We start from the raw sequence: 17,673 nt of genomic DNA on the forward strand, positions 1-17,673 counted from the left end.
TGCTCCGGTCCATTTAACTAATGCTGACGCTCACTGACAAAATATTAGAAACACCTGTCAAGTATTATGCAATAGAGTTCAACAAACAATTATAACCTTAGAGAACCAGGATTTTAATAATATATATATATAATTCTGATGATCTGACCCTTTTAATGTTCGACTATAGCAGGTGTTATTGCCGTGGTAATTAAGTCTAAGTACAGATTGACCTGGAGATAACAAATGAATAAATACAAATGACTCAAGTCGGTTTAAGAGTTTGCTAATGATGACGATGACTAGGACTGTCTTTGAATTACAAAATATATAGTGAGATTTCTAAAACACAAAACAAACACTAGCATGGTTTAAAACGGTTACATTATGTAAGAATATTGTACATGATTTGTAGAAAATGAGATAAAACATGCACCGGTGGGGCGGTCGGTAGCATAGTGGGTTAAGCGGCCGCCCGTGTGTGGAGGCTATAGTCCTCGCTGCAGCTGACCCCAGTCGAATCCCGCATCGGACGGCTAATTTACTGCGTGTCACTCCCCCTCTCTCTGCCCCCTGCTTCCTGTCTCTTCAGCTGTACTATCAATAAAGCCATAAAGCCCAAAAAAATAATCTTAAAAAAAAAAAAAAAAAAACATGCACCTGGTGTGGTTGTATGACTGTTTCAAGGCAAATTAAAAATGTAATATCTGATTAATCTGCTGTTACATCTCTTACATAACTGTAAGTCAATAAAGAGTCAGAAAAGTGACATATATTAAAATAAAATGACCAATTTCCACTTCACTGTCGCCCGTGACAAAAATAAAGCAGCAAACCTTTTTAACTGGGAGGTTATGACGAGTTAACATTTGGCATTTTAACTTTAAGCAGGACTCATCAAAAGATATCTCGACGAATCGCTGGAACTTGATGAGTCAAAGTTATGAGACGAGCTGTTAAATTTTATTTCCTCTCTCCGCAGAGTCTTGGGTTTCTACAAGGGAATCCTGCCTCCCATCCTGCAGAGACGCCAAAGAGGGCGGTCAAGGTGAGAGAGTGTTTTTAAGAAAGTGCAAAGCTTCTCCGTGAACTGCCGTGTGAAAACACTCTAACATGGTAACACATGTTTGAATGATTGAACGCATGTCGCCCTCCCGGTGGCTTAGCCGCTCCTATTTGTTCTGCTGCTGTACCAAATATTGACTTACAAGCGTTTACAGCAAGCCTTCCACTGAGCCCCATCTTTTGATATGTGTTTGTAGGAGGCTTAGCATGACTCGCTTCGCACTAACGTGTAATGGGGTGATGGGGGGCGGCGGCGGCGGTGGTGGGGGCACAGAGGGCCTGATGCCTGGCATGGAGCTGCCCTGTAATGAGGCTGGAGACCGAGGATGTGTGAACTTTAAAAATAGCACTCACACTGAGAAGATGGGGTATCGCTCACACAGCGAACAAAGCTGGCTGATGGTGAGAAATGTCTGGAACAAAGAATTAAAGCAAATTAAAGCGATTAAAATGCCTCTGTTGGCATTTTGCCCTTTGCTCCGATAAACAAATCCGTGGACGAGTCTCCTTTTTTTTTTTGAGAGTGGGCCTTCCGCGGAATTTGTCGCCATGTACGAGTTGAGTTGAAACAATATTCCCCGGTTCCTCTTTCCTTGGTGTGTTTTTAAAAGTGGGTGTGAATGTGTGAAGAGATGTCGGTTTATAAATACTCTGTGGCTTTCTGACAGCTGGTTTTCCTGATCTTGCCCCTGCAGTTTTTCACCTTCGAGCATACAGAAGCTGCTGAATCTGACCCCTTTGTCTCCCGGTATGGTGAGTCTCACACACATAAACACCTGAAAACACTGTCTCACCTTTTACATAAACAAACACACACAGCACCCAGGTATGAGTGTTACACCCAGTGTCAGAAATCAGTGATTAATTACCAGTTAAGCTGGTAAAACAAAGACAAATGCCAAGAATAATTTTCCCAGCCAAATTAACATTCATTTTCCTGTCAGTGCAGAGCTGCGATGTGCGAGTTTGATGACGTTTCGTGTACAAATTGACACCCTGCTTGAGTAAATTAGGATTTATTAACGTTTAACGTTGTGTCTCAGGCCGCCAGGGTTGTGTTAGCACTTTTGTAGTCGCATGACGAAAAAAAACAGAGCTCGCTATCAGAGTCGCTCGGTTTTATCTCTCTAACTCCAAATTGTCACTGTCATCTCACTTTAGACAGGAGAAAGTGGGATTAAGTGAAGGAACAATACTTTTGTCAGCCGTTAAGCACACTGAAAAACATTTATAATGTCGAGTGTATCATACACCGACCGGCAACTTCTCAGCTACACCTGCAATGTGATCCAACACAACAACTCTGTCAGAGAGGTATTCATGTAATTATTCTGTTTGCTGTTGAGGCGTAGTTGGCAGTGGCGTTAAATTGGACTGCATTATTATTGAAAGGTGTTCCTGATATTTACATACACGCAAGGGCAATAATATAATAAAGGTTTGTTTAGTATAGCACTCTTCAACGACAAGTGCTTCCACAAGAGCACTAAATAAAATAAAAAAACAATAAAGCATGAGCGATAACAGAACATGAAGACCATATACAATCATAGAGTCAGAAGTCTGAATAAATAGCTTTTCAAAGGCACAATCACCCTTTTTGGTCCTATACAGGGGCAACCTAACCTGGTCAGAAGATCTAAGTGACCCACTTATGATGTAAAGGTGGAGCATATCAGAGATGTATGCAGAGCTCTATATGTGAAAACAAGAGAACAGTCCTGAACTTGATTTGAACAATGGAGGGGAAAAAGTGAGAGTTGTCTCGCTGCAGCGTTGGGAATCCGTTGGAGACAGAGGGGCTTTCCTGGGCAGTGAAGAGACAGTTACAATCATCAGGCGGGTTTATGATTGACCGTTCTAAGTTTGCAAATGTTCCTCAGGTGGAAGAAACAAGAGGAGGTGAGTGATTTTAGATGCAGCGATGAGTTTATTCTGTGTTTAACTGTAAAAAGTTGTTTGCCATCCCTCCTTAATGGCAGACAGGACAAAATCATCAAAACAAAAGATTTTCAGACCATACAGTTGAATATTCATCAGCATAACATGATCGAAAAATACATTTAAAAATGCGCTCTGTGCAAACAACAACACCACCTATGACCCCAGTGATGAACATAAAGTAGAACTAATGAAGTGGGTGGTCGGTGTAGATGGTCAGCGTCTGTGAACCATCCGAAATTAACAACTGGAGCTCGCATTGTGCAGTTTAATGAAAATTAACCATACCTGTCAACCAACTCGACATACTGATGAGTAGGATTATGTGTAAGATAGTAGTTGTAATAATTTGCCTAATTACAAGTAAATGTGATTTTATATCACGCTTTTCTTACTTTGACGTAATAAACACAGAAAACACGGCGTTTAAAGTCTGCTCGGTTGTGTTGTGTAGGGGAGATCAGCTGATCATCAGCTGATCCCACTGGTACCGATGACCTCATGTTCCCGTCTGAACCTTCACTACACAAACTTTATTACAGCAGTTTGGTTTCTACCACTTTGTGTAAAGCCAGTGCAGCTGGCAGCGTATCAGAAGCCATTTTTTTATTGCAGAGACGTTGTATTGTTTAAGAGTTTAGTGGCTCCAAGTGTGATAAAAATATATGTGATTAGAATGGGCAGAAAAACCAAGTAGGACATTCAATGTATCATCTTAAACATTACAAGCTCGTACAAATATAGTTTTTACAGGCCGGAGGATTAACCTGGGCAGGCGCTGTTTTTATTAAGCCTGTACACGGTGTCGTCTCGAGCTACGCTCTTTCTGCATGGCCACAACCTGCGACCTTCACGCTCGCGTTGGACTAAGGTTCAGGTTTTGTTTATTCAAACGAGGTGACCCTGTCCTGAACTCTGCGGGGACGCGGCTTTTGCTTTGACCAATTTCGACTGTGAATTAACTTTTGTCAGCGTCATAACACGGCATTGTTGATCATTCAGGTGAGGTGTTGTGACGCCTCTCAAACTGCAAACAACAAGCGATCCATCAGACATTGGGCCCGATTCCAAACCAGCCGACTCATTCACAGTTACGCTATCACTCCACATCAGGAAACTGTGTAACACTGCAGTCCTGTTCCTTGTGGCAGCACAGCAATGGGTGTGACTCCTATATCCATAAAGATGTGACCCCCTCTTAAGTGGAAATTTGTCGCTTTTGTAAACCTCCAGTTATTGTTATGTATCGGTTTTAAATGCCAGTGTTGCTGGACCGGAGTCAAAAATATGGCAAACATAACGCGGTTCTAATAAACAGGACTCGGCAAACTACCAAATTGACTGAAATTATACACTTACCGTCTTTTGAAGCTTCAGCAGTGTAACGCTGAAATAAACTCTCAAACCATTTCCGCCACAGATTCCAGGGTTTGTGGTTTCAGAATATATCTTTGTAGCGACGTTTCCAAACGGTACCAAATGTACTTTCTGTTTCCGTTTGGGTGAGCTTGGTGTATTAGCCATGCAGGCTATATTCAGTGCTGTCAGATGTTCCTGTAGTAAACACACGTCTTTGAGAAAGATACAGATTTAAACTCCTTGAGGAGTAACGCCGCAGAAAATGTCCCATCACGTCATTCAGATTATCAGCTTGGGTTTGGAGGAATATTTTATAACCGTGAGCCTGAATCACAAACTGAAGGTGTGGAGTTAGACGACACTGGAGGTCAGGTTGGACGAAGGACCTAAAAAGACTGCATTATGGGAGATGTAGGCTCTACTCAGGATATCTCCGCCTCAGCAGCCGGTGTACCGCTTTACACATTCATGGTGACCATTTTCAGAAACATACTCTACGACAGATTCTTAAAGATTTGCTTTAATTCACTTACACACAGCAGGAAATCAAGAAAATCAAGTCTGCGTTACTTTTTATATGATGCCTAAACTACTCTCGGTTGCATCAGGTCCATTTAACTAATGCTGACACTCACTGATAAAATATTAGAAACACCTGTAAAGTATTATGTAATAGAGTTCAACAGAACAAACATTATAACCTTAGAGAAACCAGGATTTTAATAATAATATATATATATAATTCTGATGATCTGACCCTTTTTAATGTTCGACTATAGCAGGTGTTATTGCCTGGTAATTAAGTCTAAGTACAGATTGACCTGGAGAGATAACAAATTAATAAATACAAATGACTCCATGACTCAAGTCGGTTTTAAGAGTCTGCTAATGATGACGATGACTAGTGACTGTCTTTGAATTACAAAATATATAGTGAGATTTCTAAAACACAAACAAACACTAGCATGGTTTCAAACTGGTTAACTGTAATCTGAAAAATATTGTACATGATTTGTAGAAAATGAGATAAAACATGCACCGGTGGGGCGGTCGGTAGCATAGTGGGTTAAGCGGCCGCCCTGTGTGTGGAGGCTATAGTCCTCGCTGCAGCTGGCCCCAGTCGAATCCCGCATCGGACGGCTAATTTACTGCGTGTCACTCCCCCTCTCTCTGCCCCCTGCTTCCTGTCTATCTTCAGCTGTACTATCAATAAAGCCATAAAAAGCCCCAAAAAATAATCTTTAAAAAAAAAAAAAAAACATGCACCTGGTGTGGTTGTATGACTATTTCAAGGCAAATTAAAAATGTAATATCTGATTAATCTGCTGTACATTCTCTTACATAACTGTAAAGTCAATAAAGAGTCAGAAAAGTGACATATATTAAAATAAATTGACCAAATTTCCACTTCACTGTCGCCCGTGACAAAAATAAAGCAGCAAACCTTTTTATCTGGGAGGTTATGACGAGTTAACATTTGGCATTTTAACTTTACGCAGGACTCATCAACGATATCTCGACGAATCGCTGGAACTTGATGAGTCAAAGTTATGAGACGAGCTGTTAAATTTTATTTCCTCTCTCCGCAGAGTCTTGGGTTTCTACAAGGGAATCCTGCCTCCCATCCTGGCAGAGACGCCAAAGAGGGCGGTCAAGGTGAGAGAAGTGTTTTAATAAGAAAGTGCAAAGCTTCTCCGTGAACTGCCGTGTGAAAACACTCTAACATGGTAACACATGTTTGAATGATTGAACGCATGTCGCCCTCCACGGTGGCTTAGCCGCTCCTATTTGTTCTGCTGCTGTACCAAATATTGACTTACAAGCGTTTACAGCAAGCCTTCCACTGAGCCCCATCTTTTGATATGTGTTTGTAGGAAGGCTTAGCATGACTCGCTTCGCACTAACGTGTAATGGGGTGATGGGGGGCGGCGGTGGCGGCGGTGGTGGGGGCACAGAGGGGGCCTGATGCCTGGCATGGAGCTGCCCTGTAATGAGATGCTGGAGACCGAGGATGTGTGAACTTTAAAAATAAGCACTCACACTGAGAAGATGGGGTAATCGCTCACACAGCGAACAAAGCTGGCTGATGGTGAGAAATGTCTGGAACAAAGAATTAAAGCAAATTAAAGCGATTAAAATGCCTCTGTTGGCATTTTGCCCTTTGCTCCGATAAACAAATCAGTGGACGAGTCTCCTTTTTTTTTTGAGAGTGGGCCTTCCGCGGAATTTGTCGCCATGTACGAGTTGAGTTGAAACAATATTCCCCCGAGTTCCTCTTTCCTTGGTAGTGTTTTTAAAAGTGGGTGTGAATGTGTGAAGAGATGTCGGTTTATAAATACTCTGTGGCTTTCTGACAGCTGGTTTATCCTGATCTTGCCCCTGCAGTTTTTCACCTTCGAGCAGTACAAGAAGCTGCTGAATCTGACCCCTTTGTCTCCCGGTATGGTGAGTCTCACACACATAAACACCTGAAAACACTGTCTCACCTTTTACATAAACAAACACACACAGCACCCAGGTATGAGTGTTACACCCAGTGTCAGAAATCAGTGATTGAATTTACCAGTTAAACGCTGGTAAAACAAAGACAAATGCCAAGAATAATTTTCCCAGCCAAATTAACATTCATTTTCCTGTCAGTGCAGAGCTGCGAATGTGCGAGTTTGATGACTGTTTCGTGTACAAATTGACACCCTGCTTGAGTAAATTTAGGATTTATTAAACGTTTAACGTTGTGTCTCAGGCCGCCAGGGTTAGTGTTAGCACTTTTGTAGTCGCATGACGAAAAAAAGCAGAGCCTCTGCTATCAGTAGTCGCTCGGTTTTATCTCAGAGTTCGCAAAAACTAAATTGTCACTGTCAGCTCACTTTAGACAGGAGAAAGTGGGATTAAGTGAAGAGAACCTGGAACAATACTTTTGTCAGCCGTTAAGCACACATGAAAACACTTTCTAATGTCAAGTGTATCATACACCGACCGGCAACTTCTTCAGCTACACTTGCAATGTGATCCAACACAACAACTCTGTCAGAGAGGTATTCATGTAATTATTCTGTTTGCTGTTGAGGGCGTAGTTGGCAGTGGCGTTAAATTGGACTGCATTATTATTGAAAGGTGTTCCTGATATTTACATACACGCAAGGGCAATAATATAATAATAGGTTTGTTTAGTATAGCACTCTTCACACGACAAGTGCTTCACAAGAGCACTAAAAATAAAATAAAAACAATAAAGCATGAGCGATAACAGAACATGAAGACCATATACAGCATTATAGAGTCTGAATAAATAGACTTTCAAAGGCACAATCACCTTTTTGGTCCTATACGAGCGGCAACCAGTAAGCCCTGGTCAGAAGATCTAAGTGACCCACTTATGATGTAAGATGGAGCATATCAGAGATGTATGCAGAGCTCTATATGTGAAAACAAGAAGAACGAGTCCTGAACTTGATTTGAATCCAATGGAGGGGAAAAAAGTGAGCGTTGTCCCGCTGCAGCGTTGTGACTCAGTTGGAGACAGAGGGGCTTTCCTGAGCCAGGTGAAAGAGACAGTTACAATAATCTAGGCGGGTTACGATGTGACCGTTCTAAGTTTGCAAATGTTCCTCAGGTGGAAGAAACAAGAGCAGGTGAGTGATTTTAGATGCAGCGATGAGTTTATTCTGTGTTTTAACTGTAAAAAGTTGTTTGCCTTCCGCTCCTTAATGGCAGACAGACAACTCGTCAAAACAAAAAGATTTTCAGACACATACAGTTGAATATCATCAGCATAACATGATCGAAAATACATTTAAAATGCGCTCCTGTGCAACAACAACACCACATATGACCCCAGTGATGAACATAAAGTAGAACTAATGAAGTGGGTGGTCGGTGTCGACGGTCAGCAGTCTGTGAACCATCCGAAATTAACAACTGGAGCTCGCATTGTGCAGTTTAATGAAAAATTAACTATACCTTTAAAACCAACTCGACATACTGATGAGTAGGATTATGATGTAAGATAGTAGTTGTAATAATTTGCATAATTACAAATGTAAATGTGATTTTATATCAGCTTTTCTTACTTTGACGTAAATTAAACACATGAAACACGGCGTTTAAAGTCTGCTCTGTTGTGTTGTGTTGTGTTGTGTTGTGCTGTGTTGTGTTGTGTTGTCAGCTGATCATCAGCTGATCCCACTGGTACCGATGACCTCATGTTCCCGTCTGAACCTTCACTACACAAACTTTATTACAGCAGTTTGGTTTCTACCACTTTGTGTAAAGCCAGTGCAGCTGGCAGCGTATCAGAAGCCATTTTTTTATTGCAGAGACGTTGTATTGTTAAGAGTTTAGTGGCTCCAAGTGTGATAAAAATATATTGTGATTAGAATGGGCAGAAACCAAGTAGGACATTCAAATGTAATCATCTTAAAACATTACAAGCTCGTACAAATATAGTTTTTACAGGCCGGAGGATTAAACCTGGGCAGACGCTGCTTTTATTAAGCCTGTACACGGTGTCGTCTCGAGCTACGCTCTTTCTGCATGGCCACAACCTGCGACCTTCACGCTCGCGCTTGGACGTAAGGTTCAGGTTTTGTTTATTCAAACGAGGTGACCCTGTCCTGAACTCTGCGGGAAGCCGGCTTTGCTTTGACCAATTTCGACTGTGAATTAACTTTTTGTCAGCAGTCATAACACGGCATTGTTGATCATTCAGGTGAGGTGTTGTGACGCCTCTCAAACTGCAAACAACAAGCGATCCATCAGACATTGGGCCCGATTCCAAAACCAGCCGACTCATTCACAGTTACGCTATCATCCACATCAGATGAACTGTGTAAACACTACAGTCCTGTTCCTTGTGGCAGCACAGCAATGAGGTGTGACTCCTATATCAATAAAGATGTGAACACCCTCTTAAAGTGGAAATTTGTCGCTTATTGTAAACCTCAAAGTTATTGTTATGTATCGGTTTTAAATGCCAGTGTTGCTGGACCGGAGTCAAAAATAATGGCAAACATAACGCGGTTCTAATAAACAGACTCCACCGTGTGTTTGTTTGGCGGTTTTTAAGTCTGGAGACGGGTTACACCACAGGCCATGAATATACAAGTGGTTTCATCCTTGTCGACTAATCTGGTTTCTGTTATACGGAGTCAGACTTTTAAGCAAGACAGATTTGCGTTGCAGGGGCGCGGCCACCACACACCACCTATTCAGGTGGCAGCCAAGTGTCAGGCGTGATGGATGGCTTACCTGTAACCCAGCGCGGAGGCCGCCCCGGCACGACGCATATCCCCGTCTTGTTTTCACAGCCTTTTCGGTGAAGAAATGTTTACCTGTCTCATCCATCATGCTTCTCCTCCTCCCTCCGCCTCCTCCTCTATCTCTTCATCGTCCTCTTCCTCAAGTGCCTCCAGCTCCGTTTCCCCCCCCCAGAGGCCCTCACGTATCAAGTACTGTAATCACATCAGATCATTAGTGCGAGCGAATTACAGATTCTGAATGGCTCTCTCCCTCTCTCCCCCCATTCAGCGTGGCACAGCTGAATGCCTTCATGCTGATTAATGAGGACACACACAGTAATAATACAAATAAGGAATTAAACCGTGGCTGGCTGGCTGTGTAAACATCGTGAGGCATGTCTGAGAGGATGGGTCCCGGGGCTCTGACAGCAGGATAAAGAGGCAGGAAGAGTAATGAGCTATAGACACGATCTTGACATGTTCCCATTACGCTCCTCCATGAGCACGCACACACACACACACAATTACATGTAGACGGCGGCGTACACATGAGTTTCAGTCAGATTTTTTGACTTAGCTGAATTAAAATAAAATCTCAAACAGCTCCTCTGTCGTGTAACATTTTGCAAAACGATAGCAAACATTTGTGTGTGTGTGCCTTCGACAGACGTGACAAAAAAGACTCGCAGAACGAGTTTCCTTGAAAACGAAGCTATGATTCAGCGTTAACCTCTTGACAAACTCACTCATTGTCTGCGTTGGTTTTGTTTGCTCTGCTCTGTCTCTACCCAAATATCTCCACATTCTCTCTCTCCTTAAATCATGTCCATCTCTGCCCCCCCCCCTCTCTCCCCATCCAGATATTCTGTGTAGCCGGGCTCGGCTCGGGCTTGACTGAGGCTGTCGTTGTCAATCCATTCGAAGTGGTGAAAGTCAGTCTGCAGGCCAACAGAGATTCCTTCAAAGAGGTTGATAAAAATAAAATACTGTCTTGACTCGTAAAAATGTTGGCACTTTTTTTTCTCCAGTCAGTATTTGACATGTCTCCCTCTCTCCAATACAGCAACCCTCCTCTTTCGCTCAAGCGAGACGCATTATGAACTCAGACGGATTCGGACTGAAGGGCCTGAATAAGGGATTAACGTCAACACTGGGACGCCATGGAGTCTTCAACATGATCTACTTTGGCTTCTATTTCAACGTCAAGGATGCTATTCCCAGCAACCCGGTAATGTGCCAATCAAAATCTATGATCGCACTTCGACCCTTCACTTCTGTTTTTGGTGTTTCTGACGACAAATGCAAGCCCAAGCCAAGTGGCCGGTGTTTGCAACCATGACTACGCCTAATTTCTTTTGCTGCCTTCAGGCTATATGATACGCACGTGTCCCGGGCCACCTCACCAGTGGGGAATTGCAAGTGTTTGACAGTATGATTAGTTAGCCCGCCTGCCCATGGAAAGGGAGGAAGCAAAAATCAGAGAGGAGCTTGTAAGATCAGCCCCGCTAATACCTCGTCTGTTTGCTCCTCATAACATCCTCAAAGTTTCAGATTACACATCCGGCAGGGCCTGATGGCCCAAACAAAAGTTAATTTTGTTTAATGGAAACGTTACCATACGCCAGTTCCACATGTACAAACTGGGAGCATTAGATTAACTCCAATGAACTAATTGGAAGCAGACAACGATACTATTTTCAACAGAAGGTTACAGTGGGAGCCCGAGCTCTGCTATATTTTCAACATTTTTCCAGTGACGCATGGTGTACGGAGAAACCAACTGGTCATCCTCTGTGAATGATAATTATGTGGCTGGATGACCCAAATAGCTCTCTTCTCAGATTGTGGCCGTCGCTTTTTAGGAATGCACATTGATGGAATGATCTTGTTTGTGAGAGGCTAACGACGGCTATTGTTGAGGCAGAAAAGGATAAATATTGTGGGCTCCGACAGCTTACAGGGCTGAGCTGTTGGTGGCGTTTCTCCAAGCCCCTTTTTGTTTTTTTTTGTCAGCAACATGAGCGACGAGCTTGCAACTCAGACATGTCCGTAGTCAAATTGGGCTGGCAGGAGCTCGGGCTTCTCTCCTATCGACATTTTCATACCGCAGAGGAGGCGGCAGATAGCACGCTGCCATCACTCACAAGCGAATGTGTGAGGAGATGTTTGCTTAAGGCTGTTAGGAAGTGGGTTGATGGGTGTACTTAGACCGCGGGTATGTTACCCCCTTCCCCACATCCCACTTGAAAAAAACAGAAGAAGTGGGATTAGCTGTTGATTTACCTCGGCTCTCAGGGTGTCCAGCCGCTTGAGAAAGGCCTGGACCAGCGAGGCTGCTGTCATTTGTAAAAATATCCCGGCCAATTAGCTGTCAGAGCTCTCTGAGTCTGGGCTTCTTTGGTACAGTAATACCCCTGTGCCGAGTCACAGCCCAATTACCCAAATTGTCCCCATATGCCTCCCCAGTCTGCCTGCATGCACCCTGTTTATAAATCCTCTGTCTTGGCTCCCCCAAAGAACATGTGCTTCTGTTCAGCCAATCAGAACGCTGCACCACAGTCAGGAAGCACTAATCTGCCCCCCGCTACCATAAAATGATCAGGGCTTTCATGCCAGCTTTGCAATCATATGCACAAGCCCCCTCATGCTCTCTTTCACTTTTGTTCACATGTACACAAAGTCTCCACATTTATTTTGTCAACACAACTTTCTCTCCGTAGCTGTAGTATTTATGTTTTGTCCCATCGGTATTTAAAAACCTGGCGCCCACCCTAGAAATGTTTTCCACTAAAATGCGAAGCACCGTTTCTTCTTTTCCAGGACCCTACCCTGGAGTTCCTGAGGAAGTTCGCCATCGGCCTCACGTCCGGGACCATCTCCTCCTGCGTGAACATTCCCTTCGACGTGGCCAAGAGCCGCATCCAAGGCCCCCAGCCCGTGCCCGGAGAGATCAAGTACCGCACCTGCTTCCAGACCATGGGGCTGGTGTACCGGGAGGAGGGGTACGAACAAAAGAAAATTTGAAATGCTGTCATCGGCGCATCCAAGAATTAATGAGGCACTTTGTCTGCCTTCAAAGTACTTGATAGTTGGGTATCTGCCAAGCTGGCTGGCTGTCAGAAAAGACAATCATACCAAGCTGCACCTATAAGTTAGCAGGGTTTGATTGTGCGGCGCGAGTTTCTTAGACTAACTACGAGGGAAGTGCATGAACAGCTTGATGCGAAACTGCGATCTGATGAATGGAAACTAAACAGTGACGTTACATTCTGGGCTGTATTCCCCTCGTGTGTGATCATACATTTCTGCAGTCTGTCAGTTGTACAGTAAATGTTAACATATTTTCAAGCCTCAGAGAATGACAGCTCTAAATGGAAGCTTCAAGGAAAGATGTATGTTATGTTAGCAATTGCCCCAGGCTTTCCACTTTCCCCCATGCAGCTCCACGAGACAAGGGCCAGCGAGATGTTTGTAGTTAGTGGACACAGGAGCCTCGAGGGCTGCTGCAGGACCGGCTCTGAAAACCGCTGTCGTCGCAGGGGTGCGTGGAGAGGTGCCCCCTCCGCCACATCTAGTCCCCCTGCTCTAACACAACACAGTCCCAGCTAATTAGTGGTCCCTATGGGAGACGTCGTTAAGCAGACCCTAACGAGCCGCGCGGCGCTCCACGGGTCAATCTAATCAGACAGAGGGCCAGGGAGGAAGTGGGTCGAGCCTTATTAACGCCATCAGTGGCGGGGGCAGGGAGCGGGACAGGGAGCACGAGGCGGAGGCAGGCAGCCACCGATCACCTTGAATGCATTAAGGGGGCAGGTCCTCGCCTCCGCTGGCCGTTAGACCCCAACTATGTACCTGACGGGGTGAGAGACAGGCAGGCCGACAGACAGACAGACAGACAAGGCAAGTACACATAAAGTACATAAAGGCTTACGTGGACAACAACTGAAACTTTGACTTGATTTTTAGCGATGATGTTTTGTATTTGTACATTATTAACATCCATTTTTTTTCCTGTAGGTACTTGGCACTGTACAAGGGGTTGGTGCCCAAGATAATGAGGCTCGGACCAGGTAACAATAACGCTGATATTAAAAACTGTCCTCGTGATCACAAAATACCTGCAACAACACATGAAAAAGATCCAGTTTGAGCTGAATATAGTTTTGTTAGGATTTTTTCGCATGAAATTCTCAAATTATTAATCTAGACGGAGCTTCCTTGATGTATTTTGCACTAAATTGAACTTCTCTTGAGTGTTTCCAACGAAATAAGAGGGGAACAAGCGCTACTTCCCTGTTTTGTGCCATAACAACACCGTCAAATACATTTACATTGTGTGTTTTTTTTTTTTCTTATACAGTGTTTGGATGGGAGTCATTGTGTGATAGAGTTACTGTTTACTCCACTGCTCTTTCCTTATTTGCCTAACAATTTAATGTCAAACACGCACACACCTACCTGTGTTTCCCCAGTAAAGACTACATGACGCTAAAATCGACTCGTTCGCCCTGTGGGAAAGTTCCTTGACCGTGGCTGTCTCTTCTGTTGGCTTACAGGTGGAGCAGTGATGCTGCTGGTCTATGAATATGTGTCTGGATGGCTGCAGAAAAACTGGTAACACAAAAAAAAACAAAAAAATCAAAGAAGGGAAACCCACAAGTGCCTCACGGATCAGACTAGATTTTTTGTTTTTTTACCTGGAGTACACAACACACTGCTCAATCTGCACTACAACATATGTCAGGACGCAGCTCTCTGCTGGGAAAACTACAGCTTCATCTACGTTAGTTTGTCGGGAATTAAAACCAGCTGCAGCATTTGAGAATTGACAAATACATCTCTAATAGAAAACAGGTTTTTAAGTGGATCAGTAGATTTTTTCTTTATTTTTTTTTAAAGGCCCTGAAAACCGATTTTCTCAATCAGCTTCTTACTTCGAACAATGGAGTCCTACAGGAAAACAATATTTTCTGCCAAATTTAGAACGGTTTTACTCATTTAACATGAGATTTATGTATTTTGTGCTTCTTTTTTTTTCCCCCTTACACTCTTGTCACTGGTTTAAAGTGGGCGTCACTCAGTTGGTGGACGTACCTCCTGTGCAACAATCAGAGTTTAACATGAATCCGAATCTGATGACAGTTGCAGGGGTTGTTTTCTTTATGTCAATCAAATCTGAGCAAACTACCACCTGCGATGAAGCCAATTTAAACACAGAGAGAGAATAATAATAAAGAATTTTGTAGCTCGTTTAGTAGTAGCGAATACTTTAATGTTTTCAGCGGCTTTAGAGTTTGAAATGAAACAAACCACAGAGAATGGAGTGAAGCCATGTTTACGTGACAATCTGCACCCCGCTACGGAGCGCTCAGGCTCGCACGGTCCATGTTACATGACCGAACAAACACACGCCGAGTTCAGATGAGTCTAAACCGACTCGACTCGATCAGACATCACTCGTATCTTTATATAAACTGCTCGAGCTGCCTGTGAAGTGGGAGTAATGCACATGTGTCCATACGCACAAATCTATACCTGTTTGTAATGTGCTTCGTATATATGATCGCAAACATATACCGTGATCTCACCGATAGTCCTGCGCCTTCCTGTATATCTCAAATAAACCATCCGCAATAGAGCCTGTTATTGTGTATACGAAATTCTTACACTCTGATACTTTTTAAAAACTTTTTTGCATGACTTATTTTTATGTACCTTCTTTTTAAATTGGACTATGATAAAAAAAAATGTTCATGTTTCAAGCTTTTATTGTTCAAATAATTGTGTGAATTTGACTTTTTTTATCAAAAAAATTTTAAACACTAGCATTTGTAGAAAGTCACTCATGTGTTGGTAACGAATAAAAAGGGCTAAAATTAAACTCCTCACTTGGTTCTTCACTCTGTTAGTGTGTGTGAGTGTTGTTGGTGTTGGGTTTACGCACTTGTGTGTCCTGTAACTGTAAGTTTGTGTTGTTGCATGTTTGCTTCCCTGGAAGGGCTTCAGTTTGGCGTTGATATAAGCGTATCATCTTCCCTGCGTTTACCACTTCTTCCCCCTTCTCCTCATCTTCCCTCCGTCAGGGCACTTTGTTGTTTGAGAACCTGTCAGCCGTAGAACAGTGCATTAGCCAACCGATCGTCAGTCTTTTCTCTCTCTCTCTCGGTGGCAGGACGGGGGAGGAGGAGGAGGTGGTGGAGGAGATGGAGGTGGAGGGGGAAGTCAGCGCCTGAGCGTAGAGTGCAAGCTAAAACAACAAGCTCAAGAAATGCAAATGGTGGTGGTGGTTACCACACACATTCTCTCCCTCTGCCAGTCTATCTCTTACACAAATATGCACACATGCAAACACACACACACACCTGTTACACAGCCTTAGGGGTAGTGGCTGCTCTCTGAGATACTCATCTTAACCTCATCTGGTATTAGCTTATACCAAGCCACGTTGGCATTTGACATTCGTCATTAATGTGGGAGTTGCTCTCTGTGCCAGAATGGAACGGCTCCCGGTTTTTTTCGCCCCCAGGGGGCCCCTGTGGTGATGGACTAACAACTGTGGCTTGCAGACTGATGGAATTGTAAGCGCTTAACCTGTCCCTTTCTGTAATGGAGTGCTGAATGCATATGTTTGTTTCAGGTTTGACAGCTTGTAACATGTGCGCCGTGTATTGGTGGTAGCTAAGCAACAGAGCCACCCTTCACCTGAATTCCCCAACACACCACATCGTCCATAAATCTTCAGCGGCAAAGCCCCCCCTCCCTCTCTTTCTCTTTCTCCTCATCCTCCTCACCTGTAACATTTCAATTCCAGTGGCTCCACTTTGACAAGCCTGCAATTAGGACATGGCTTTACCTGTCTGTCCCAATGCAGCCTACACGGTTAATGACTAAAATAGATGAAAATGAATAGGGGAAAAAAGTCTGTCCGAACACGGGAAGCACGAGCGTGCATACCGAAGACACGGAACCAGACGTGTTGTGATTTTCTGTGCACGCTTGATTTTTCTTCTTCTTCTTTTTTTTTTTTTAAAGAGGTTTTACTCACCTGTCTGCTCAGTGTTGCTGTTTTAAGGGCGTTAAGAAAACACTCTGGCTGTTGTCAGCCTCCTTTTAAAAAATGTTCGTTGAGCAGGAACACGCATGAAGTACTGTATTCACCCCCGGTGTTGCGTACTCTGCTCTGTGTTACTCTGCAAATGGCTGTCTTGTTTCTGATTGCATGTGGAGAAGTAAAGATAACCATATGACACTGAAGTCAGACTCAACATCATTAATTATAAACACGTGTCTGCCCCTATTTTTAAAAGCTATGCCTTTCAGACCCTCGCCTTCATAAAGCTGACCAACATTAGACTACAAGAGCGTGGATTATTAGACTTTCGAGAAGCTATTCCTCCTGTCTAGAAAACACACTGTTCCTATTTTTTAAATACTGGTGTCAATTAAGACGACCACATTTTAATTTTCTTGCATGAGTCAGAGGAGACTAACAAGACTGCGCTGCGTTCATGTAGCTATAGTTGAAAGGAAAAGTTGTTTGGTCTTGTTGTTTGTAGGCTGAGGTAAAAAAAAAAAACAGCATGTAACGACTTTTTCATGCATACTCGCAGAGTTCACCGTCATTTACTGTACGTGATGGATGGTGCAGGCGAAACAAAAAAGCAGGGGAGCCGTGAGGGCTGGCTGGTACAGCAAGTGTATGATCATCACGTCCCTGTGATGTGGTTCACGTACGGTCAAAGAAACACTACGATCCCTGAGCAACGGTCCGTGACCACTGGATGCGGGGAAGAGTGCTTTCCAAGTCAAATCAGCCCCTGCATGAGGAGGACTGTTGACACTGTCACACGGAGGGACTGTTTATGCTGTAACACAGGAGGAATGGAAACATGGGGCCATAATCAAGCCTAACCCTCCTCCCTCTGAACCACTCTGCTGCAGGTAATGCTATGTAAAAGAGCAGGTGAGGCATTTTTAAAAAAAATCAGAGTTATTAATCTAGAAAGTCCACGCCGGAGCCCAGTTTGCTTAAATCCTTTGGTTTCCACTGTAGGGCTAGACGGGACTTGCCAGACACACTCAGAATTTATTA

The 17,673-nt window shown here is 43.6% G+C and overlaps 1 protein-coding gene across 2 annotated transcripts in view; it reads left to right on the plus strand.

Annotated features, from left to right (window-relative positions):
- The window catches only part of slc25a21 (solute carrier family 25 member 21), a 96,682-nt gene extending 82,463 nt beyond the window's left edge, over positions 1-14,219 (plus strand). For both annotated transcript variants that reach the window (XM_010744638.3, XM_027274746.1), the window contains 7 exons: positions 5,934-6,000; positions 6,730-6,789; positions 10,442-10,549; positions 10,645-10,809; positions 12,402-12,583; positions 13,599-13,651; positions 14,138-14,219. In XM_010744638.3, the coding sequence (XP_010742940.1) occupies positions 5,934-6,000; positions 6,730-6,789; positions 10,442-10,549; positions 10,645-10,809; positions 12,402-12,583; positions 13,599-13,651; positions 14,138-14,199 (697 nt within the window). In that variant the 3' untranslated portion in view covers positions 14,200-14,219. The remainder of the gene's footprint in view (positions 1-5,933; positions 6,001-6,729; positions 6,790-10,441; positions 10,550-10,644; positions 10,810-12,401; positions 12,584-13,598; positions 13,652-14,137) is intronic.
- The last annotated feature ends 3,454 nt before the right edge of the window (positions 14,220-17,673 follow it).

This window comes from Larimichthys crocea, chromosome XXIV (assembly GCF_000972845.2).
Source record: "Larimichthys crocea isolate SSNF chromosome XXIV, L_crocea_2.0, whole genome shotgun sequence".
In the NCBI taxonomy this organism is placed as follows: Eukaryota; Metazoa; Chordata; class Actinopteri; family Sciaenidae; genus Larimichthys; species Larimichthys crocea.